At 40.4% G+C, this 25,547-nt stretch overlaps 3 protein-coding genes across 6 annotated transcripts; all 3 read left to right on the top strand.

The window, feature by feature from the left end:
* Positions 1–840: 840 nt before the first annotated feature.
* chkb (choline kinase beta) lies at positions 841–8,842 on the top strand. 2 transcript variants are annotated; one of them, XM_058075352.1, is made up of 11 exons: positions 841–1,412; positions 1,898–2,006; positions 2,085–2,198; positions 2,331–2,464; positions 2,553–2,657; positions 4,173–4,231; positions 4,352–4,439; positions 4,528–4,636; positions 7,030–7,133; positions 7,213–7,294; positions 7,379–8,842. In XM_058075352.1, the coding sequence occupies exons 1-11, from the start codon at positions 931–933 to the stop codon at positions 7,433–7,435; spliced, it is 1,443 nt and encodes a 480-aa protein (XP_057931335.1). In that variant the 5' UTR covers positions 841–930; the 3' UTR covers positions 7,436–8,842. The 2 variants fall into 2 exon arrangements, with proteins under 2 accessions (XP_057931335.1, XP_057931334.1); XM_058075351.1 differs by having other exon boundaries at positions 1,898–2,198.
* A 316-nt stretch (positions 8,843–9,158) lies between these two features.
* Positions 9,159–14,074, top strand: LOC131131434 (kelch-like protein 42). The gene is made up of 8 exons (XM_058076148.1): positions 9,159–9,332; positions 9,401–9,592; positions 10,187–10,371; positions 10,430–10,769; positions 10,848–10,993; positions 12,531–12,685; positions 12,760–12,920; positions 12,992–14,074. The coding sequence occupies exons 1-8, from the start codon at positions 9,159–9,161 to the stop codon at positions 13,172–13,174; spliced, it is 1,536 nt and encodes a 511-aa protein (XP_057932131.1). The 3' UTR covers positions 13,175–14,074.
* Positions 14,075–14,267: 193 nt separating this feature from the next.
* On the top strand, positions 14,268–25,026 carry cpt1b (carnitine palmitoyltransferase 1B (muscle)). 3 transcript variants are annotated; one of them, XM_058076004.1, is made up of 19 exons: positions 14,268–14,621; positions 15,198–15,350; positions 15,409–15,548; positions 16,003–16,174; positions 16,256–16,357; positions 17,532–17,669; positions 17,756–17,833; positions 17,931–18,038; positions 18,134–18,218; positions 18,579–18,774; positions 18,845–19,030; positions 19,849–19,954; positions 20,031–20,147; positions 20,786–20,950; positions 21,027–21,161; positions 22,849–23,001; positions 23,072–23,185; positions 24,502–24,594; positions 24,667–25,026. In XM_058076004.1, exons 2-19 carry the CDS (start codon positions 15,210–15,212, stop codon positions 24,793–24,795), a joined length of 2,358 nt encoding a protein of 785 aa, XP_057931987.1. In that variant the 5' UTR covers positions 14,268–14,621; positions 15,198–15,209; the 3' UTR covers positions 24,796–25,026. The 3 variants fall into 3 exon arrangements, with proteins under 3 accessions (XP_057931987.1, XP_057931988.1, XP_057931989.1); XM_058076005.1 differs by lacking the exons at positions 14,268–14,621; positions 15,198–15,350 and having other exon boundaries at positions 15,407–15,548; positions 16,017–16,174; positions 24,667–25,025; XM_058076006.1 differs by lacking the exons at positions 14,268–14,621; positions 15,198–15,350 and having other exon boundaries at positions 15,407–15,548; positions 16,022–16,174; positions 24,667–25,025.
* The last annotated feature ends 521 nt before the right edge of the window (positions 25,027–25,547 follow it).

The following is a 25,547-nucleotide window of genomic DNA, read 5'->3' on the forward strand; positions in this document are numbered from 1 at the left end:
AAGTGTAGCTGCCAAATTGCAAGGAAACCTATATTCTTAACAGCATCTGGAGGTGGGACTTGACCAACGCAGCTAAAATTTAGCCAAAAAGATTTAGGTGACACATTTTATTTCATCCATTTTTTGTACGGCTTATCATCAGTATCTTTAAATAATCTAAGATCTTGCAAAACAAGATGTTTGACATTTTTGTGCAAAGGTGAGCTACGAGTTGCATTAGCATTGAGAGAGCAGCCAATGCAGAGTCCAAATTATTTTTAAAACTAACACAAACCATGGACATGAGATAGCTTTTTTTAATAAAAGTACAGCTTAAGTACCGTTTTCTCAAATAATGAGGCAACAGTGTTTATTGCATTAAAGTAAACACATCAGCTTCCCTGTTGCACTGTTGGCAAATGCATCTTATAGTCCTACTACCAGTGCTTCATTGTGACATGTACAGTGTGACAGTTGCCCTTAGCAGAATGGAGGAAGTACTGCATGAACTAGCACTGGCAATTTTTTACCAATACTCATTAAACACAGCCAAAATTGAATGAACATTTTTTGTGAACTGTTTCTTCGGGAGAATTTTAAACTACTATTTTAAACAATTTGAACAAACAATGCAGAGCGATCGGTGAAGTATGTACTCACGTTTATTATTAAGCATTATTGTGTGAATAATATTTCTGTGTGAACAATAACAGAGTAAATTTCCAGCTCGAAACAATGGGTCTAACTATCAGGACCATTTTACTAGAAAAGTTCCTAGGAATATGCTGTTAATGACGTACAAAGTCACCACCAATCAGCTTGTCGTGTGAACCCGGAACTAAACTGTGATTGGCCGATTGAGAGAGCGCCCCCAGTGTGCTGGCTAAGAGGAGGTGAAGGCTATTTGGATAATGATGCTGCTGCACTAGCATTAGTCACACACATACACACATGCGATTAACACTAAGAAGATATGCTTTTGTCTTCCGGTTAGGCAGCAACTTTATCGGCGAACTGTCAACAGGAACCTCTTACTATCTCAAACCCAAAACACAACCTGTTTCTTTTCTACATTTTACCCGGAAGCTCGCCATGCAGTCGGTTGGGAATGTGAGCGGAGACTCGGACTTGGAAAGAGTCCACACACCAGAACCGAAGCTTTTCACCGACATGCCTCCGACGAGCACCGGTGTTGAGAAAATGCCAACGGGCTACGAATTGCGCCTTCTCGTCCACGAAAGAACCTCAAGAAGCCCTAGTCCTTTGTTGGGGTCCAACTGTGATGACGACTCAGAGGCAGAGTCATTCAAGGGCGGCAGGACTGAGGAAGTGGACCGGGACACGAAGGAGAGGGCGTTTTCTTGGTGTCGAGATTTCCTAGCTGGAGCTTGGAAGACGATCCAACTAGTTGATTTTCAAATTAGCATCGTCAGGTAACTACTAGCTGCCACCTTTCAATAGTAAAGAGAAGCAGGGAGCTACTTCGTGTTTACTTTTGCCTAGTCAAGCTTTTCCCTGTCAGTATTATTATTAGTAATATTAGTAGTAGATCCTGAAATGGGCCTATAATCGGTAGCAACATTGATTTTGATGCACAATTCTTTTCATCAGTGTCAGATTTAAGCCAAAAACACACACAGAATATGTCAGCTTCAGAGTTCATCATTGTACAGGTCAACATGTGATAATGAGGCTGAGCAGTAATTTAATCAGTCAAGCTTTATCTAAATAGCCCTTGTCATGCAATAAGATTCTCACTCGGTGTTTTTGCCATAATAGTCAAGGTAAATAGACACACTTATTAACTTATTTATGCAGATTCTTGTGAAAGCATACTTGATAAACTGTGATGATGGCGTGTGCAAACAGTATACGTGTGCAAATGTTTTCTCTGCTGTAATGTTGTGTTGTTTTGCAGCGGTGGATTGAGTAATCTGCTGTACCTGTGCAGCTTGCCTGAAAATGTGAATACTGTAGGGGAGGAGCCTCGCCAAGTGCTCCTCAGAGTCTATGGTGCCATCCTACAGGTGGATATGGACCAACAGAATCCAGATATAAAGCAGATTATGGAGTTAATTGTTTTTTGTTTTTTTTTTTTGCTACAGGGAGTGGACTCTTTGGTGTTGGAGAGCGTCATGTTCGCCATACTGGCAGAACGTACTTTAGGCCCCAAACTGTACGGCATCTTTCCACAAGGACGCCTGGAGCAGTATTTTCCAGTATGATGCACACCAGCCTGAACACCTGTTTCTTATCAGTGTTTTTATTAGATTAAAGGTCGTTTAGTTGCTGAACAAACGATTCATTCATGACAGGACAGAATTCCATATGTATCTGATGTGTTTTTCCAGAATACCCGCATGCGCACAGACCAACTGTCAGACCCCAATATCTCCACTGAGATTGCCACAAAGATGGCGCGGTTTCACGAAATGGTTATGCCATTTAACAAAGAGCCCACTTGGCTGTTTGGGACCATTAATAAGTACGCCCCCCACCCTCTCTCCCACCACGTAAACTTCTTTTCTAATCAAGTTTATTCTCCGCTTAATGTGTGTGTTGTATTCCATCAGATACATGGATCAAGTGTTGACGTTGAGCTTTACACGCGACGCCCATGTGAAGAAGTACAAAAAGCTGATGAAGCTCAACCTACCAGCTGAGCTCAAGAACCTTCGGTGGGTTGATGGTAATCTTACAGATAACTCAGAAATATACAAACATGCACCAGTACAAGTTTAAAAAAAGTCCTCCCACAATGCATTGTTGTCAGAGCGAAGCATTCAGGACAGAAGCAGCATCCATCAATTTTCTATGCCGCTTGTCCTCCAATAAAAATTTAATGAAATGCATTATGGAAAAACTTTTTAAAATGTTTTTTTATGTTTTTTTCCATTTCTGCACTCTCACTGGTACATGTTTATATATTTCTGATAAACATGTACCAGTGAGTATCAAGTTGCTGGATGATTAGTTTGATGTTCTCTGTGAGATGATCATTGTTGGTCGACACCTAAACCTTATTAAAAAAGAAAAAATCCCGACCATAAAGAGGTAAATATCCCAATTGTTAAGTTAGGTGATGATTTGTGACTAGGGTTGGCAAGCTCGTTGTTCCATTGCCATTGTTCTCTGAGGTGAAGCCTCAGGTGTCAGGGATACTGTGTAGAACCAACCAATGTCACTTTTGCTGACTTTGCTCCAATCCTATGTGGGATAGCGCAGTTACTAGTTTAATAAAATTTCTCAGTTGCATGATCGCGACGTTGCTGTTGGTGGAGATATTTTACTGATCAAATAACGCAGGATCACAACATCCGCTTGCAACACCTTCAGTACTGGTTTCGCCTTGTCAGTTTTACAGCATGAGAAACATCTGTCAGGAACAATACCCTGATCAGCATTTTATTATTGATTGTTGTGACTTTGTGTTTGGCAGGTGCCATTTTTTTTCTATATGCCAATATCCTAAACAAATGATTTGTGGGGAAAATTCCATCTTATGGCTTCAAAATACAAATGTTGTCAAAATATATGCTTAGTGTTATATCAAATTTTTTGGTCAAGCGTTGAGATTTCACACTTAGTTTGGCAGCCTTTGAATGCATCTTAGATATGTGCTGTTACTGGCTGAATTCCGATTCCATCTGTACATCTGTCGTCTTAGATTATTCTTTAGTGCTGATTAATTTCTTTCATCTGACATCAAAGGAGAACATCAACATTAGGAGGGGGCAGAGCAAGGCATGTGTTAAAAAAATTTAGTTAAAAAAATAATTACTTAGGTACCAATTACTTGTGGTTGTTCGCACATAAGAAATTCTGTCTTTACTAAGATAATAAGATTGTAGTTTAAAACTGCAGTTTTTGATACTGAAAAGGTTGTAATATTTTGACTTCCTTATTTGCTTCATGACAAGGACAGACATTCGAGACTGCAAACTCCAACCACAAAACATATTGCTAAGACTACCATTAAACCCTAACAATCTGCGCAGCAGTGCATCTGCAGCAGTAAATACTGGCACAAAAATGGCAAAAAAACTCGGTAAAAGTTGGCATAGAACATTATGTTAAGAGATATAATAGTCATACATACAGTGTATATATATAATATTTTCAGACTTAACTGCATGTCTTTTGTTGTCCACAAATGTTTGGTCATCTCAATGTTCTCCTTCTGCCCTCCATAGTGAATTACTGGCAGCGACTCCATCACCTGTGGTATTCTGCCACAATGATGTCCAAGAAGGTAAAAAGGACCTCCTTTCACATGCACTCAAAGTTTAATATGCTTTCCAATTAGGACTTTGAGGGAACATGGCTCATTAGTCTGCAGAATGGTTGTATATTTACTGTTGTGTCTTTGAAGGTAACATTCTGATCCTGCACAAAGGGGATCAAACGTCAACAGACAGATTGATGCTGATCGACTTTGAATACAGCAGCTACAACTACAGGTGATGTTACAGTTTTGTCATAAATTGATAATTTTCAACACATTTAATTTTAGCTTGGGTGAGATTTTTTTTTGTGGGTTTATTTTAGGGGCTTTGATTTTGGGAACCATTTCTGCGAGTGGATGTATGACTACACCTACAACAAGTGGCCTTTCTACAAAGCCACACCAGATGATTACCCCAGCAGAGAGCAACAGGTTGGTACAACATCGACAAAGACAATTAATGGGCGGGATGGAATCTAAATTAAAATAGCTTCACTTCCTAACGTGAGTTTGACATCAACTGGGACTCTTAAATTTGCTAAAATAACGATAACGTTCCACAATTTGCTGAATAGGCTGCCTACTTTACATACCATAAGTGTTATGGCCACACTCGAAAAACATTATTTATGACAATTATCACAATGTCACAATTTAAATAATTTTGATACACAAAATGAGCAGTGGAAATATTACCGTAATTACATTTGAACAATAGGTATTAATTGGATCTGACTGCTACATTTAAATAAATAAATAGTTGAATACAGCTCTTTTCTCATTACATTGTGCAGGTATAGCTAATTTTGTTGTTGTTGTTTATTTCGTCTTTTTCCAGATAACCTTTTTTTTTTTGTTTTTAAACCTTCATCTTACAGTACCCTCTAGTGGAAATTTAAGTGAACTCTTAAAGGAAAACTGCACTTTTGGGGGTGAATTTTGCCCATCATCATCAATCCTTATGTCCTTATGGCATGTCATCGGGAGGTACCTATTTAATAGAGATGGCGAGATGAAGCCCCATGAGGCTTTGAACCATTTCAGTCAACTGGTTCGAGAAGGGGGGTTATTTTTTGAAGCTTCATGTGCACACAAAACCACCTTGGATGCAATTACAATTACAATCAATCAGGCTGTATCCTCATGTGTGATGCATTGAATGCTGATCTGTTTTGGCTCTTGGAAATGGTAATGTTCTACAAACAATTGTATAACCAAATGGCTAATCTACAGTGTGTGGTGTAAAACATCCAGTATATATAAAATGTATATAAAAGGTTTTCTTGTCCATAAATGCTTCCGGTATCATGTGATTATGGCTAGCTTCATCATGGTTTTATGTCACCTGGCATGGCCTCAGTGAAAGTACTTGTGTAACTAAGAAGATGTATGCTTGTGCACAATGAACATAAGTCAACCCGGGAAAGTTTGTGTTAGTAATACTGTAATATATTAATATTATAATGTAGTAATATTAACCTTACCATGGATGGGTGAAGGTCCAATTTCATCTTTATGTTCATGAAAGGCACGGTAATGCCTTAACATGGATGACGTGTTGTTATTGTACCCCAACTCCTTGAAACACAATAAGGACCTTTCAATAACATTGAGATTTTTAAATGCAAACGTACCATCTCTTAACCGTGTTGGATTTGGCTGATCAAGTCCAAATGGTCCCACACAGAAGAAATGTTCCGCTTTCTAGCTGGTTCCATATCTTCTCTCTCTCTCAAAACTAACGTAACTGCACCAACCAAACCCTCCAAACCATCGACAAACACTATCCACACGCTTAGCTGACTGACTCTCGCCACAAAACCCCACATTTTAATGTCTAACCCTGAGGGGGTTTATATCGCTGAGTGACAGGCAAACATCGGCAAATTGTGAACTAGTACCCAAATCCGTCATGTGGTACAGCCTGGCAGCGAGGCTTCAGACGTCATCAATTCCGGCCCCTCCACCCAATGAATCAAGCCTCGGTACACGCTTTGCGGAAGCGCCCACTCGATTACTCGACACACGCTTTGAAGCCGTTTGATATACAGCGGTATGAAAACCTTTACATGCTGTGATCATGCAAGAACAAATACATTAATGATAACATGTAATACTTACAGTATCTTGCTATATTTTGACAGGGGTGTCAAACTCAATTGCACAGGGGGCCAAAACTCATTGCCTACTTTAGGTTGTGGGCCAGGAATAGGGTGTAATAGAGGGTGTAATTGAGTTTGACACACGTGATTTAAAATATTACCAAAACTTCTTTCCTAGCTCATTGATTTCACATATTCGCCCAGGAGTTTACACTACTTCTGTCAACAACAGCAGCATAGAAACGTCAACGGCACCGACTCTGTCTTCAGGTACAAAATGCTGACGGCAAACAAGCATCTTGTTGAGACGCGAGGCCTTGTGTTACTCCGCCATATAAATACAGTATTTCGTATTAGCTGCTACAATAACAGTATCGCTGTACCTTGGTTAGTAAATGGAACACTGTTGGTGTTTTTTTGGAACTTTTTTTTGTCTGGGCTTTATCGTCAAAAGAGGTACTTCCCATGATGTGCATTTTTAGCTCACTCATATTAACTTTTTTTCTCACAGTAGAATGCTCAGTAAAGGGAAAGAAATATGTGTTCATGTTTCACATAACCATTGTGAATGATGGGCAAAATTTAAAAACTGCAGTTTTCCTTGAAAGCATTTGTAAATAGTTTGTGTTATTTATAGTAAAGATTATGAAAAAATGTGACTTAATAAAACAAAGCTCCATTCTTAAATGTATTAATGCTTTAAATTGAATTATTATTTTGCAGCTTATTTTCATCAGAAGTTACTTGAATGAGCTGAGAGGAGAAGGCAGTGGCGACAATGTAGACCAAAGGCAGATAGAGGAGGACATGATTATTGAAGCCAATAGGTAATATGTGCTGTCTTATCATTGTTATCAGCACAATGATAGTCATGTATTGATGTTGGGTGTCATAACTCTCGTGCAGGTACGCATTAGCATCACACTTCCTGTGGGGCCTGTGGTCTATCATCCAAGCAAAGCTCTCTAAGATTGAGTTTGGCTACATGGTAGGCATCATTGTCTTGTTTTTAAAGACACTACTTGTCAATCAATGTGGTATAATCAATGTAACTCCTGTCAATATTTCACAGGACTATGCCCAGTCCCGTTTTGATGCCTACTTCAAGCAGAAGAAGCTCTACTCCTAAAAAAAAAACAAAAGAAAAACTTGCACTCATCTGAATATCTCCAACCTGGCCGCTAAAAACTTCCCATATTTGCATTCAGGTGATCCATTGCTAAGTTAAAACAATCCACCGGTAGGGCTGAAAATGGTATCCACAATTTCTTTTTTTTTATGCACTTCACTTCTGTGGACCACTTTTTGATATTAGCAATTGTCTCTTTTGTCAGCATGTAAAGGTTTGTTTAGAATTTCAGCAACTAAAATGGTACTCTTGAGTTCATTGTGGAAGGTATTTTAGTTTTTACATTCGATTCTACCTCACTTGCTTTAACGGCTATTCCGCCCAAAATTCACTAGAGGTACCTTCACCTTCTAGATGAAGGAACACATGGAAGAACTCACAAGTGTAGTAAAATAAACATTTCAGAATTTGGAAGATAGGCTATTCTGAATGAAGGAGTATTTGGGCCACACACTGGGGGGATATTATTGAAGTTTTGCAAGAAAAAAAAATCTACGTATATATATGTATAATAAGTAATATGTAATAATTATTTTCTAAACATATATAGTTAAGTTGGAATTTTACATGGAAATATTACATAATACATGAAGAAGTTGTTTTTTTGAGATAAAGTATTTTGCAATTTGCTGAGAAAAAAGCAAAACTAATAAAATAATAATTCTATAATTTATTAATGATTCTATCAGACTTACTATTGTGCCGGAGAGAGAAATGTCTGCTCAGATATTCTAAGCATAATCATACACCGATGTTAAATGTTTTTGCATATTTATTCTGACTATCTACCTACCATAAATTCATATATGGCAGGCGCAAAATATAAACCTGTGCTCGTCTGGGACTGTTTTAATTTTAGTTGCTGAAATTGCAACTTTATTCTCACAATAACTTTTTAAAATTATACAGTACATATTTACAGCATTTTCTCTCAATATTACAGCTTTATTGTCATAATAGTAGATATTTTTTTCTTGTAATTTTACATATATTGATCCCTTGTGTGGCCCTTGTGTAGCTGTAAAGAATACTGCACAATTTTGTACAGATTATTTAAGATGACTGTATTGAAAGAAATGTAACTGTCCAAATTTGAATAAGAAGACAAAAAACGTACGCTGCTTCGTGAGCCTTGTGTTGCAACTGTGTGGTATTGACATATTTGCTTTAAAATATTTCAACTGATTCTGAGGTTTAGGATCGTATGTTTTCTTTCCTTTTTTTTGTTGTTGTTGCATCTGATCAGCTTTACGTATGATTTGTTGTATTTTTTTCAACAGAAGCACTAGCTTCTTCACAAAGAAGAAACAAAAAATTTAAATTATATCTGGGTTTCAAACATAAAAGGTGTTTTGACTGTGTCATCTGTCATCTAATTTTATGCTAATAAACTACGTCTATATTGCATACAGTTCTTTGGTAATCCCACTGTGTTTAATCACCGACTACTTGTGTCGAGTAAGTTGAGCACACAAGAGGTCATGTTTCATACAAGTCCGTCCCACCTCCAAAAATAGGCAGGCCCAGCTCAAGGGCAGGTGACCGGGAAAAGGAGACTTTATTTTCCCTGTGTTGTCAAACTTTTCTGGGAGTGGATGTGTGCATCTTTAGCCTCGCACGGGTTGCCTTTTAACAATTTTATGCATTTAGCATTTAAACATCACCTGAAATGAATCTTTTGAGGAAATATTTGGGAAAACTGTTAGAGTGGATAAGCACATGGATGAAATATGGTCTCATTAGACTTTGCAGGGTTTTTCCAACAGCCAATGTTTTGACGAGGGGAGCATCTGCCCAATCAACATCTGATGAGTGGAAAACCAACATGGCACTTCGCACGTACAACCTCGGTGATAAAACCATGGTTACAGTCCAGACCAGCACACACACGTTCCGTGTAAGTACCACCAAATCTCCCAAAATGTACAACAATACCTCTTTTATTAATATAAATGTGAAAAACAGGTGGACCTTGGAAGGCTTTCTGACTGTAGCGAGTACTTCCGAGCTTTGTCCCAGTCTGGAATGAGGGAGACAGAGGACTGCCTCGTCCACCTGGACCATGTGTCTTCATCCGTCTTTTATCATCTATTGGAGTTTTGCTTCCATGACACGTTTGAGATCCCGTCGGAGGAGGAGTTAGGCCCATGTATACAGGTACCATGCAAATTTAGTAGGCTTTCATACAAAATGATGTATAGATATCACTGCACGGCGACAGAGTGGTTAGTGCGCAGGCCACACAGCTAGGAGACCTGGGTTCAATTCCACCCCTCGGGCATCTCTGTTTGGAGTTTGTATGTTCTCTGAGTGCATGGGTTTTATCCGGGTACTCCGGTTTCCTCCCACATTCCAAAAACATGCTAGGTTAATTGGTGACACCAAATTGTCCATAGGTATGAATGTGAGTGTGAATGGTTGTTTGTCTATATGTGCCCTGTGACTGGCTGGCGACCAGTCCAGGGTGTACCCCGCCTCTCGCCCTAAGACAGCTGGGATAGGCTCCAGCATGGCCACGATACTCATGAGGATAAGCGGTATAAAATGAATGAAATTAAATATGACATAAAACCACAATATAAAAAGACTCAATTTGACAAAAGCAATACAGAATATGGCAAGCATTTTTCTGAATACAAATGTATTATAATGCCTGATTAACTATCACCATGAAAATAATGTAAATTTCAAATTAGTGTCCCAGCTTTGATTCATGTTGTGTTTGTTGATGTCCCTCGCTCGTCCCTGGAGGTCAGCAGCTACCTCCTGGCTGAGGCCTTCCTCTCTAAGTGCCTGTCTGTCCTGGCGGATGTCCTGCGGCCAGAGAACTGTTTTTCCTACCTGAGCCTGGCTCAAGAGATTTGCTGCTTGGAGCTGAGGTCCACCGTGTTGGCATACCTGAGTAGGAACCTTCTGGAGCTGCCTCATCTCATCAGGTATCATCTCACGACTAAGAGATTGTCTTTGAATAACGCTCACATGTGATTTCTTCAGGAGTCTGACCAATGAGGAGGAGGAGGAGCTTATTCTACTGAGGATGCAGGGGAAGCCACATCTCTGCAGCCTTAGGAAGGAGAACCTAACATCTTGGAATGATCCGGTGACAGAGTATGCGCGATATGTATTCGCCGAGCAAAGGGGAGCGTGGCATCCAATCACAGAGTTCCCCTTCAGAGCTGATAAGTGGTGTTTCACTGCAGTGGTGTTGTACAACTACTTGTACATCATAGGAGGCTACAGGACACTCCTGAGGAAGAGGTGGGAGTTCAAAATGGCCACATTTAGGTATAATCCTTTGACTCAGAAATGGGCCTCCGTTGCTCCACTCATTAAGGTAAGACAGACCAGTAAATTGGATGGGCAGTTTGGTTCCTCTCCTCTCTAAGTACGTTTCTGTGCATTTTGTCCACAGCATAGAAGGCACTTCAGTGCAGTGGCCTGCTGTGGACGTATATATGCAGTAGGCGGCTGGTACTTGGACTCCCTGGTCACGCCAGACTCAAGCACCGCCCTATACACAGCTGTAGAATGTTATAATCCATGGGAGGACACATGGAGGTTTGTATAAGTAGGCAATACTAATGATTATGTTCTATAAGTAGGAATAAAAATGACACTAGAGCAGGGATCTCAAAGTCAATTTACTTGGAGGCCACTGGAGCTAGGGTCTGGGTGAGGCTGGGACGCATCAGGTTTTTAAAAAAAAAACAAAACACTTTTTCAGTATTTTGATCTCAGTCATAGATGATGAGAGAAAAAGCAAAACAGGCAGTGCAAAATCGCGTCAATTGTGTGCGGTGTGCACACAGCTTTAAGCTGTCATTTCTGGGTTCATGAAACCGTATGGCATCCATATCAAACTAGACAGGGGCCTCAAACTAGCATCCTGCGGGCCGCATTTGGGCCGCGGGCCGCGAGTTTGAGACCCCTGCACTAGAGGAATTTATTCACGTTTTCCTGTGAATCACCTTGGATTGCAAATGCTAGATTCCTATCATTGGACTGCAAACAACATCTTGCATAAACCAGGAAGTAGTCTGCAAACCTTTCAACAGATGAACAAATTAAAATGCTGTGCTCCACAATAAGAGCATCGATAGCATTCATTCATTTTCTACCGCTTTTTCCTCACGAGGGTCGCAGTGGGGTGCTGGAGCCTATCCCAGCTGTCTTGGGGCGAGAGGTGGGGTACACCCTGGACTGGTCGCCAGCCAATCACAGGGCACATATAGACAAACAACCATTCACACTCACATTCATACCTATGGACAATTTGGAGTCACCAATTAACCTAGCATGTTTTTGGAATGTGGTCTCTAGCTAGGAGAGACAGCTAGTCTCTCCTCGCTGTGAGGTCTGCACGCTAACCACTGGACTGCCGTGCCGCTCTAGCATCGATAGCAGTACACACAATATTATCAATGTACATTACGTTATGTTTAATAGTTATATTAGCGTTTTATGTTTAGTGTATTGGGTTTATGTTACACTTTATTTTTATTTATTTATTTTTTGCTACATCATCATGTGTTACGTTACATTTTTTTTATTTAGTTGTTTCATTGTTTTGGTTCTATGTTGCATTACATTGCATTTGATGTTGTTTTTGTTTTGTTATTGTACATTGCGTGACGTTTCCTTGTGTTGCATTGCATTACGTTATGCTATGTTGCATTGTGTCAGGTAATGTTATGTTGCATTTTGTTTTGTTTACCACAGTGGTAGTGATAGTAGTTTTTTCTACTACTACTTTTAAACCCAAACAAAGGGAATATGCTTGTTTTACTAGAACGTTAACAAAATGTAGGTATTTTCAACTCCACATTTTGTATTTAAGAATGCACTTCAATATAGTGTTCTCACTTTATTAACCAAAAACCTAAATGGCACATCATTTGGTCACAGGGAGCTACTTGGTACTGCAGACACCGCTTTGGTGACCCCTGATTTACCATATGTTATGTTCCGTTATGTTACATCACTAGTTAAAAAAAGCTTGCTAATGTCAATACTGGGCTTGAAGTATTCTCAGTACTAATGTCATACCTGCGAGTATTGATGTTGGCATACTTGTTTATGTTCCATTTTGCCTTAGGTTTGTCTCATCACTGCCACTCACAGACTTCCAGTTCACCATGTCTTTGTCTCACGACGTGCCCCTGGCCACCAGTCTGGGACACTGTCTTTATGTCTTGGGGAGCATCCAGAGGACAGGAGAGAAATTGTTGCTGCAGTACGACACGAGGCAAGGTACAAGGACTTGTTGTGCGAGTTAAATGTCAGGTGTAGTGTTGATGAGTCCTTGTGTTGTTCCTCCTTTACAGACTCGTGGTCTGAGATGCTTCCTACACTTACCAGAACAGATGCAGATCTTCCAACGCTTTACTTTCTGGGTGCCTCTTCTGAGAAGCTGCTTGTGATTGGTGGCAGCAATTCTCATAACGTGATGACGTCCTTTTGTGTGCGCTCACACAAATGGGGGCAGGTAAAGGCCAACTATAGATGGTTAATGGTCCAAAAATCGCTGCCACCTAAAGTGCACGCTTTCTTGTCCAGGTGCACGAGCTTCGGAAAGCAGCCTTGGCCGGACAGGGGACCATTTTAGGCGGCCAGGTTGTGATGCCCAGTTTAGAACAAAACACTGTAGTGACGATGGATCTAGAAACCCTCAACATCAGAACCTTTCCTCCTCTTCCTATCTCTGTTTGCTATGAAGCGCTCGTTTACCTTCACTTTTGACGACACAGTCTACTGGCTGTTTATGCAATACTCCACTGAACTTTCACCCACTTCAGTAATTTCAACTTTGCTCTAAATTACACTGATGTATATTGTAATATCTCATATTTTACTTTGTCATCTGCTTGAATAAGGCATCTTTGTAATGCAAACATTGTAATTATAATAATTAATAATGTCATATTTTTTTAAACATACTTTATATATTCTGCCTTTTTGTGTTCTGGGTGTGATTTTTTCTCATTTTGTGGACACTTCTTCAATATAATGTCTCAATAATGAGCCCACAACACTGCTATCTTTATCCCTTATGATGGTCGCCAAAGTTGACTGGCTTATACCAAGCATGCAGCCAAGGTTGGTTGGCATGTTTTCATTTTTAGTGTTTAATTTTGCTCGAAGACAGCTGGGATAGGCTCCAGCACCCCTCGCGACCCTCGTTAGGATAAGCGGTAGAAAATGAATGAATTAATTTCACTTCAGTTTTCACTTTTCCTTTCTTTTTCTTTGACACGGCCACCAGATGAGTCTTTCTCATGTTTGGGGAGACATGAAGGGAAAAAGTTAATGTAATGGCCACTTGCTAATCAATTTAAATTTGTGTAATGATCTGAAATATTTAAGTGTAACAAACATGCAAAACAAGAAATTAGGAATGAGGGGCCCCAAACACTTTTCACACTACTATATACTTTATAAATATATGAATAAAATAAGTATATAAACAGCATTAAATCACACAAATCATTACAAAAATCTATTACCGTATTTTCTGCAAGGTGCACTTAAAAATATCGACAGGTGCTTTTTTATCCCGTGTGCCTTATGTCTGCACCATTTTCAATGGGGTACACCCTGGACTGGTCGCCAGCCAATCACAGGGCACATAGACAACAATTCACACTCATTCATAACTATGGACAATTTCCATCCATCCATTTTCTATGCCACTTATGCTCACAAGGGTTGCAGGGTATCCTGGAGCTTATCCCAGCTAACTAGTTTCCCAGGCTTCTTTTTATCAATCTTTTATTTGAATCCCACGGCCCGTTTTGTACACCCTTTCTTTTCATCATAACAAACACTCATGTGCTGATGCACGGATGATGTCATTCCTTTTCCCTCATTGTATGTTTTTTTCATCATCATAGTGCTCATCACACTAGCAATGACCAGTGATGCAGCAGCAGTGCAGCGGATACAGTTACATGGTGACGGCTTTCTTCGTCATTGCACATGAGGTGAGGTTCCTGACTATGTTTGGTGTCCTGTTACATGAGCGAGGGAGTGAGAGAGTGTGAGGCGCTTTGAGTTGTTATCACACACTACCTGAGGAAAGGGAACCACTTCAAGGGCAAAGGGAGCACAAACAAGATCACAGAGGCTGGCAAAAAACAGCAATCCTCCTGCTGAGGGACTGACTATACTGACTGTCATTTGAGCAAAGGTAAAATTCATATTCTGTTTTACTATTTTCTTCCTTGCATTCTGTGTGCATGTGTTTAAAATTTGGGGCAGGGTGTTATAATACATTTCACATTACCTACTAACAGAAGGTTTACGTAGAAGATAGAAACTTATCAGCAATTTGTCCCACTGCAGTGTTTAATGTTTATATTGCCACTAGTGTCTGAGGCCTGCAGCCTTCTGTCTATATCTGGCCACTGAACTTTCACCCACTTTAGTGACACTCCAGTCATATGGCATGGAAAAAAATAGTACAAGTCACCCCCATACTCGCATCAATATAAATATTATTGTTTGAGTCTGCAAAACAAATGCATACCAGAATTAGTGTCGCTCTGCAATAATACAAACATACACAGTGGCTTCATTTAAAAAGGGTTTTTGTGTCTGTGGTTGTTTATACCATAGAATCCAGGCTTCACAAACACTGGACTTTTCATTAGGTACATCTGCACCTTAACAATATGTTATTACGCACCTTTCAGTATGATGTAATGCACTTCTGCACCACAATAATGAACACATTGTTGATAAAATCTTCTCTTTGGAATAACAGTAATTGGCCAAAATGGCCGAGGCCCATCAGGCGGTGGGCTTCCAGTTCACCGTGCGTCCAGACGGCGTGGACCTTAAACTGAGCCAGGAGGTCATCAAAAACATCTACCTGTCTGGAGTTACAGCGTGGAAAAAGAGAGCCATACAGTTCAAGGTAACATGGCTTTAATTAACATGATAAATAATAGATATTAAATACCATTACTGCACAGAACGGTGTGTTGGCTGGAGTCTACCCCGCCAGTCCATCCAGTTGGCTGATCGTGGTCATAGCAATGATGAGTACGTTGTATACTCACATCGACCCTTCTCTTGGAATGATTGACGCCATCAAGGAGAACCTTCCCCTCAGGTTAGACTTCAGACTGCCATTAAATGAGTCACTTAAAAACAGCGTAGACCAGGGTTTCCCAAACTTTTGTGAGTTAATAGTTTGTATAACACGGCACCAATTAAAAGTTTAGACAAAGAAGGTGTGTCCAAAGCTTTGCCTGGTGGTGTTTTTTGGGAAACTCTGGTGTAGTCATACACATTGGGCACATCATTAGGTACATCTGCTGTTTGAAGAAGGTAAGAGTGCAGCTAGAAACGACAATCATCAGCTTAAGCGTTGCTTGCTGCAGTACTCCAGTCTACACTGTTTTTTAGCTGCACTCAGTGTCCTTAACATAACGGATCTCAATACCGCAGTGCAGGTATACCTAATGTTGTGGCCAGACTGTAGAGCATGTGACTGTGCACAATCTGTGTCTTGAACTCTGTGAGAGAAAATGTAACAAGGGCAGTGTTGTGCCTTTTCTGAGTAGAGGCTATATATCAGTGCAGACCCGAGCCGTGCTGAGTGCCATCCTGTTTGCCACCGGACTCTGGCTCTTCCTCATCTACCTGCTGAGATACACCCTCAAAGCTCTGCTCTCCTACCACGGATGGATCTTTGAATCCCACGGCAAAATGAGCACATCCACCAAAGTGTGGCTGGTAGGTGCTGTCCAAACAAAACACATATTTATTCATATTTATTCTGTTTGAATTGTGTCTGCATTCTTTGTTTGTTCACAGAGCCTGGTGAAGATGTTCTCTGGGAGAAGACCACTGTTGTACAGCTTCCAGGCTTCCTTACCAAGACTACCTGTTCCCGATGTGGAAGACACCATTCACAGGGTGCCTACTAATGCAGTCATGGAAAACATTATGAGACCACCCTTCTTTCTCGTTCATTTGAATGCCTGGTGTACCTATATGTACCTTTGTTTGGACTTTTTGGCAGTACAATGCTGTCGTCATTCATGTAAGAGATTTGGGTTTAATCAATGCCAGACGTCAGCTCTTAAATTAAATTCTAATGAGCTATTTTTGTTATCATCAATATATTTTAAGGCACATTTAGATGTACCAGGCATTACAGTAGATCAAGAAAATGAAGAAACTACATTACATACAAAATACTTTATTTACAGTCACATGCGATTTCTATACTTTGATTGATTGCATGTGGGGCACATTTGACAAGAACACCTTTTAATTACATTTTAATTTTGCAAACTTAAGTCATAAAATAAAAAAAATGCTTACATAAAAAAATAAAGTAATAGTATTAAAAATGTAGATTTTTTATGCAAATAAGAATTTTTGCAAGAATAAGGTTAATTATATTACTATGATACACAAACATTTATAATACAACAACAAAAAATATATATATTTCATATCCTATTGCCAGAAAAACGTCCTAATAAATATTTTATGAGAATAAGTCATAATACAGTATTACAAGAAAAATGTCTTACAAGAAAGAAGTCATATTTTTTTCTTAATTTTATGAGAATATTACAAAAAAAAGTTTTACATTTGAAAAAGAAAAAGTCTGATTTCTATGATATAACAAGAAAAAAACATTTTCCAAGAGTAAAATCATATTATTAGAACAGGTCAGAATATATTATACATAATATTGCTAGAAAGTACATACAATACACAATAAATTGGATATAGTTAAAAACAAATTTTGACACAAAAAATATATTTTTTGACCGAGTACTGTAGTATATATTTTTAAGTACTTTTATGACAATTACCAATAACATTAAAGTCGTCATTTTACAACAACAAAGTCAAAAGGACTGAAAAAAATCACAAGAATAATTATTTCCAAGCTCGAATTTGTCTGCAACATCTTTGAGTGTGCAGATTCAGTCAGTCCAGTTCTCCTGCCATCTAGCGGTAGACTGTTGTACAGCTGTAGTCTAATAATGTACTGTTTATTCATATGCCATATTCATGCATATGACAAACATACTGTACAGTCATTTTTCTGTGTGTATGTGTGTGTGTGCAGTATCTTGACTCAGTACGCCCTCTGCTGGATGATGAAAGGTACAAGCAAATGGAGATGTTGGCCGGGGAGTTTAAAGAGTCACAGGCTGCCCAGCTGCAGAGATACTTGATCTTCAAGTCTTGGTGGGCAACAAATTACGTGAGTGGTCTCTGAATAAGAATATATGTTTTTTTATATGTGTAAAAATCCCAATATGTGTTGAATGCTATATTGTGATTCTGTAGGTAAGTGATTGGTGGGAGGAGTACATCTACCTCAGAGGCAGGGGCCCAATCATGGTCAACAGTAACTTTTATATAATGGTAGGATGGCCTTTTTAATTAGTTTATTTTTTGACAAGCACGGTACCTCTTACCCCCATACGTATGATATATGTATCCCATAATGTCTCTGTGACAGGACCTTCTCTACGTGGTCCCGACGCATCGCCAAGCTGCACGGGCAGGTAACGTGGTCCATGCCATGCTGCAGTACAGACGCAAACTGGAGCGGGGTGAACATGCACCGGTAATGCCTGACATACCCTTTTTTTTTTTTAGTACACGTTAATAAACCCTGTTACTACATCTATCTAACGGTTTCATCTTCACTTATCTTGTCAGCTGAGGGCTTTGGGTACGGTTCCTATGTGTTCCATGCAGATGGAGAGGATGTTCAACACCACACGCATCCCTGGCATTGAAACAGGTTCTTTTCTTTGGATGATGTTGATGTTTTTAAATGCACTCCTAAAGTGTGATTGCTGGTACAACACATTCCATCCATCCATTTCTATATAGCTTATCCTCATTAGGGTTGCAGGGACATGCTGGAGCCTAGAATATAATTAGAATAGAATCCACGTGCACCCAAAAAAGACCATAACTTTATGCAGTTATGGTTTGTGCATATTTATTACACTTTTTTTTAATGCTGTCAATTTTTGTTACATAATTACATACCAAATCTTTGTAGAAGAGGTTCAAATGTACCATTGGTCATAAATACATTTACTACTATTTTATACTACTGACCAGTACAAAGGTACCCTTATCCATCTTTTTCCAGACATAGTGCAGCACTTGACTGACAGGAAGCACCTGGTGGTGTACCACAAGGGCAGGTTCTTCCAAGTGTGGCTGTACACAGGAGGACGGCACCTCTTACCCAGTGAACTAGAGACCCAGTTCAACCGGATCCTCAATGACACATCGGAGCCTCAGCCTGGGGAGCTCAAATTAGCAGCGCTCACTGCAGGGAATCGGTCAATAAAAACACTTCAGTACATGCAATGTTTACTTTTATCATGTCTAACGTTGCCATCCTCATTCTAGAGTTCCATGGGCTCAAGCTCGCATCAAATATTTCAGCCAAGGAGTGAACAAAGCCTCCTTGGATGCAGTAGAGTCGGCGGCCTTCTTCTTGGCCCTAGATGAGAAGCCACAAGGTTACGATGCTGCAAGCAGCGACAGTCTTGACGGCTATGCCAAGTCACTGCTTCATGGAAAATGCTATGACAGGTAACATGACACTAGTTGCTATCACTGGACACTTCATTAGATACATTGATGCTCTGTTTTGATGGAGGTTTGGTAATGGTAATGGTTTTATTTCATTTGAACATGCATCAGATTACAATTTAGTGCATCCCATTATCAGTTCACAGTTCCACATGTCCAAAAGGAGTAGGAAGAAGCAAAGCTTATTAAATCCTACCCCTCCATCTGGTACTTTTACTATCAGTAACTGTTACATTTGTTCACTTCCTGCTTTCCATAATACAGTTTCATTCATTCATTCATTTTCTACCGCTTTTTCCTCACGAGGGTCGCGGGGGTGCTGGAGCCTATCCCAGCTGTCTTCGAGCGAGAGGCGGGGTACACCCTGGACTGGTCGCCAGCCAATCACAGGGCACATATAGACAAACAACCATTCACACTCACATTCATTATTTTTCAATTAAATATTATTATTTGTTTTTATTATTTCAATCACCTATTAAGTAAACTGCTAAAATCAAACATTAAGCCAACAAATTAAAAAAAAATTAAATTTCAAATACTTATTTGCACGAACAACGCTGAAAACATTCGGCATATGAGTATGTGGAATGTGATGTATTCTAGTGTAATCTATGCATGTTCAAAATAAACCATAACCAAGCAATTGATGTTACTGATGCAAAATGCCTCCCTGCCATCAAATAATTGCAACATATAGCACCATAGAAGTGATAGAATTGTCTTTACATCCACTTAAAATGATCAGAACATTTTAATAGGTTGATAAATGCTTGTTGTTTTTCTTTTAAAGAATGTTATTTTCTGTGTTGTCCAAGGTGGTTTGACAAATCCTTCACATTGGTTTCTTACCCAAATGGAAAAATGGGAATAAATGCTGAACATTCCTGGGCTGACGCACCAATAGTGGGACACATGTGGGAGGTAATTTATACTTTTACACACGGTTTATTAGAGCATATGTATAAGTTTGTGTGTGTGTGTGTGTGTGTGTGTGTAGTATGTCCTTGCCACAGACTGCTTCCACTTGGGCTACACAGAGGAAGGACATTGTAAAGGAGACATTAACAAAGGCCTTCCTCATCCCACTCGACTACAATGGAACATTCCTAAGGAGGTACTTACTCTACATGAGAAACCGTTAACACTCTACAATAAGGTGCACACAACTACAGTAGTTAATGAGGAACAAAACTATCTGGAATAGGTGCAGATTCTGAAAAATCCACAAAAAGAAAAGTTATTGTGTGTAGCTGCTCTATAGGAGTCCACAAGTCAATACAAAGGGTTGATAAATGAGCCTAATAAGGGGGCAGTCAGTGTGGTTGTACAGTATGTCCCACCTACCTGTAGTCTTGAAGCAATGAAAGTTCTTCTTGCATTAAAAAATTCTACATCATGTCTGCATGTGCCCAAATCCAAACGGAGGCACTACTCACCATGTGCCGATCCCTAAATTTTGCCCATGTTTTTGCACGCAGACAGCATGCACTTACAAGTGCAGCGGGTTGTGACCAAGGCTTAACAAGGTAGTGAGGACATGAGTGTGCGATGCAGGGACACATTTTATTTGTTAGACAGCTGTAGTAGGCGTCTTTTGCACTACTCTGGGACAAATCCGACTAGCTAGGGCATTATTGAGGCTAGAACTGCCATCATACATTGTACCATCAATATGAAACACAATAAGCAATATACTCATACAGCTTAAATAAGCATATATACTATACATTATTGTTTTTTGTCCTTGTCTAGTGCCAAAATGTGATTGAGACATCTTACTTGTCTGCAAAGAAGATTGCCGACGACGTGGACTTCCACGGATATCTGTTTAACGACTTTGGCAAAGGCCTGATCAAAAAGTGCAGAACCAGTCCAGATGCTTTCATCCAATTGGCCCTGCAGCTGGCCCAGTTCAGGGTAGGCCACCGACCATAATATCACATCCTGGCATCACTAAACCACCTTGACACATTGGACTGAATCTTCTGGACAGGACCAAGGAGAGTTCTGTCTGACGTATGAGTCCTCCATGACACGCATGTTCAGAGATGGTCGCACAGAGACTGTGCGCTCCTGCACTTCTGAGGCTGTAGCATTTGTTAAAGCCATGGAGGACAGTAAAGCAACAGTAAGTACAGCATTGGTATATGGATTAAATACTACATATGCAGTAAATAATGATAAATAACACATATAAAGCTATATAGTGTATGAATAACTAAGTATTAATTTTGCTATATTGAAAAATTGCTACCATATGCATTTTGCACATTTGGACCTTAATGAGGTTTTAAGAAGGGGGAGTGAGACAAAAAACATTTAAATAATAAAAAAAAATAATAATTGAGATAGGTTGTTTTTTTTGCATAATCCAAATAACCTTTGGATAATTACAACTGGCAATGAAAGCCAAAATCTGCTCAAAGTTCGCATTTTCTGTCAGGCATTCACACGGTCATGCCCTCCTGATGGCTAAAAATTAAAAAGCTTTCTCTTCTTTCTTTCTCGTCAAGCTGCATAAGCAAGCTGAGGTTGAACGTAGTAAGACAGTCATTCTACATTTGTGGAAAGATTCTGAGCATTATGGAACATAAAGGTCAAGTTGGTAGACCCCAAAAAATTACAACTGCGTTGAGCCAGAGGATCCGATTGGCTGTCCGTCAAGACACAGGGCAGTCCTTGACCCAAATGAAGGCCTGACTGCAGCGCAATGGGAAACGGCATCTGTAGGAAAAGGGTTTCAAAAACAAAAAACTAATTCAAAGACTTTGTCTCCTTCAACGCCACAAAACTGCCCTTATAGACTTTATCTTTCAAACATGAAAATGTGCGGGCTGCATGGTGGACGAGTGGTTAGCACGCAGGTCTCACAGCTAGGAGACCCGAGTTCAATTCCACCCTCGGTGTGGAGTGTGCATGTTCTCCCCGTGCATGAGTGGGTTTTCTCCGGGTACTCCGGTTTCCTCCCACATTCCAAAAACATGCTAGGTTAATTGGTATGAATGTGAGTGTGAATGGTTGTTTGTCTATATGTCCCCTGTGATTGGCTGGCAACCAGTCCAGGGTGTACCCTGCCTCTCGCCTGAAGACAGCTGGGATAGGCTCCAGCACCCCCACGACCCTCGTGAGGATAAGCGATAGAAAATGAATGAATGAATGAACATGAAAGTGTTGTTCACAGTAGTCAGGAAGTAGTTTGGCAGTGTGACCAATCACAGTGGAGTGGACTAAATTAGAAAAGACCGTTTTTGGCGGGAAGCATAAATCCAAGGAAATATAGCTGGAATAGGTGCAGATTCTGGAAGATCTAGAAGGTTTTCTGTGCAGGTTATTGTGTGTAGCTGCTCTATAGGAGTCCACAACTCAATACAAAGGGCTGAAAAAGGAGCATAATATCCTTTAATTGTTGTTTTCAATAAATTACTTTTTCAAACAGTTTTTTGTCACACTCCCCCTTTTTACGTTTGCTTATTGTAGCGCTACTTAAAACCTCATTAAGTTCCAAATTTGCAAAAGGAACACAAATTGTAGCTGTTTTTAAACTGGTCTTAAGGTTTTGATCAGGGTTGTGTTTATGTGTATGTATCTCATTACACATTATGCATTTATTTTTGTTGTCTTGCCTGGTTATTGAAATTGAAATTGCATTGAAACAAATGAACAAGTGTCATCAGGTCACATCATGAGGTCACACTGTGCTGCTGGGCCTGAAGTCACCAAGACCTGCGCTGACATGGACCCTGGACCTCTTTCTAGGGTTGAGCTGACAATGAGGTCCATGTTCTTATGTATGTGTGATGTTCTTATGAAACCAGAACACCCAGAGGCTCGCCCTGTTTCGGAAAGCAGCAGATAAGCATCAGAACATGTACCGTCTGGCCATGACTGGTTCTGGTATTGACCGGCACCTCTTCTGTCTCTACATCTTGTCCAAATATTTAGGTGTGGACTCTCCATTTTTAAAGCAGGTTAGATGCGACCGCCATCTGCAGACAATGGTTTTGATGCGTTGCATTCTGACAATGTCTTTGCTTCAAGGTGCTGTCCGAACCTTGGAAATTGTCCACCAGCCAGACTCCTCAGCAGCAGCTCAACTTGGTCGACATCAATAAATTCCCCAAATACGTTAGTGCTGGAGGTGGATTTGGCCCGGTGAGAGATAATACTTTTATCTTATGTTACTGTATAGCCATAACCTTTGAAATGCACACCAGACCATGGGCTTGAGAGCTCTTCAAGTTTATTTTACCAGACAGTCCAACAGTATCCCCCCCCTGCACACAATAATAATACACAGGAGGTGAGGGAGGGGGGTGGGAGTGTAGAGTTAGGTTTGGAAGAAAGGTAGAGCTGGGTGTCATCCGCGAAGCAGTGGAAGTGAATGTTAAATTTAGGGAAGATATGGCAGAGGGGGAGAAGGTAGGTTATGAAAAGAAGGGGCCCCAGGACAGAGCCCTGGGGCACACCTGAGGTGACTGTGGAGGGGTTGGAGGAGAAAGACAATAGGACTCCTCACCAACAATTCACCCAGCCCCAACCATAATTCCCCAATGAGAGGGTGAGGTAATTTATCTAAAAGGTACCATATTTACACTTACAACACCCTTCTTTTATGTTACAAAAGCCTTTCAATATTACCACACTTAAGTTTCACTTTCTATATACATTTTAAGCACTACATTACATTTAACTACATTTACCCAACAACTACCCAGTTAAACCCCCCCCCTCCTCTAGGTGACACTTGGGAGAGTCCAATCAAGGTGATCAGCCTCTGGCCTGCACTCACATGGGCGAGCCTCCATGCTTGTGCCCCGACCAATCACCTCAAAGAAAGGAGAAACTGATGAGAAATTAGGAACAAAACCATTCATTCATTCATTTTCTACCGCTTTTTCCTCACGAGGGTCACGGGGGTGCTGGAGCCTATCCCAGTTGTCTTGGGGCGAGAGGCGGGGTACACCCTGGACTGGTCGCCAGCCAATCACAGGGCACATATAGACAAACAACCATTCACACTCACATTCATACCTATGGACAATTTGGAGTCACCAATTAACCTAGCATGTTTTTGGAATGTGGGAGGAAATCGGAGTACCCGGAGAAAACCCACGCATGCACGGGGAGAACATGCAAACTCCACACAGAGTTGGCCGAGGGTGGAATTGAACCCTGGGCCTCCTAGCTGTGAGGTCTGCGCGCTAACCACTCGCCCACCGTGCCACCCCGGAACAAAACCAATTACTTCTAAATGAAAAACTAACTAACTAAAGTGGCAATTCAACAACTTAAATGGCAAACAAATATAATAAGTACGAACCAGAATGTATGTGTAAATAACAAAAGCCAGCTATATACACAAATAGAAACATACAACAGTGTGTAGGTGGGGCATACACCTGATCAGTGAGGGACGATTGGCAGCTCCCTCACATATAAATATGTAAACATTGTCACCTTTGTTTCAGGTGGCCGACGACGGCTACGGCGTGTCTTATATCATCGTTGGGGAAAACCTCATCACATTCCACATCTCCAGCAAGTTTTCCAGTCCCGACACGGTAAATCTGCTCCTACAGACATAGTCATATTTAGTACAGTTCTTGAACGGGCATTTTGTGTCATTGGTGCAGGACTCGTGCAGGTTCGGTCAGCACATTCACCAGGCCATGATGGACATCCAAGCACTTTTTAAATCCACTACTGACAAGACCACAGCAGAGGCTGTGCAGCAGCTTCACAATGGGAAGAAGCACATTTAGCAGATGTGATCAACTGGCAAAGATTTCTGCCGACTTTTAACTGCTAATATAAGAGCTGCTCATTCCACTCACATAAGGAAGCAAGGATGCTCCTCTAATTTATTTCTGTGTATATTTTACTTTTCAATGCAATTTTGCCATATGCCCAATGGAACCTTGTAAATAAATCACCCTTTTAGAAATCTCAATTATTACTGCCAGTACCGTCTCCTTTTTCTAATATCCTGCACATTTAATGAGATAACCAAGAGAAGTTGTAAAACCAAACTTAAGTCAAACTACTACCTTTGAAGACGAGACACAATAGAGAAACAACAAGAAGGTATAGTATAGTGGCCTTTTATTGGTATTGCTGGAATAAGCATAGTGTAGTGTATAACGAGGCTGCACGGTATCGAGTGATTAGTGCGCAGGCCACACATCTAGGAGACCCAGGTTCTATTCCCCGCTCAGGCATCTTCTGTGTGGAGTTTGCATGTTCTCCCCATGCATGCATGGGTTTTCTCCGGGTACTCCGGTTTCCTCCCACATTCCAAAAACATGCTAGGTTAATTGGCGACTCCAAATTGTCCATAGGTATGAATGTGAGTGTGAATGGTCTATAGTATGTGCCCTGTGATTGGCTGGTGACCCGCCTCTCGCCGGAAGACAGCTGGGATAGGCTCCAGAATGCCCACGACCCTCGTGAGGATAAGCAGTATAGAAAATAGATGGATGGTAAATAACGAGTTGTGTTTCTAATATTGTGCTGA

This window comes from Doryrhamphus excisus, chromosome 6, assembly GCF_030265055.1.
Source record: "Doryrhamphus excisus isolate RoL2022-K1 chromosome 6, RoL_Dexc_1.0, whole genome shotgun sequence".
NCBI classification, from domain to species: domain Eukaryota; kingdom Metazoa; phylum Chordata; class Actinopteri; order Syngnathiformes; family Syngnathidae; genus Doryrhamphus; species Doryrhamphus excisus.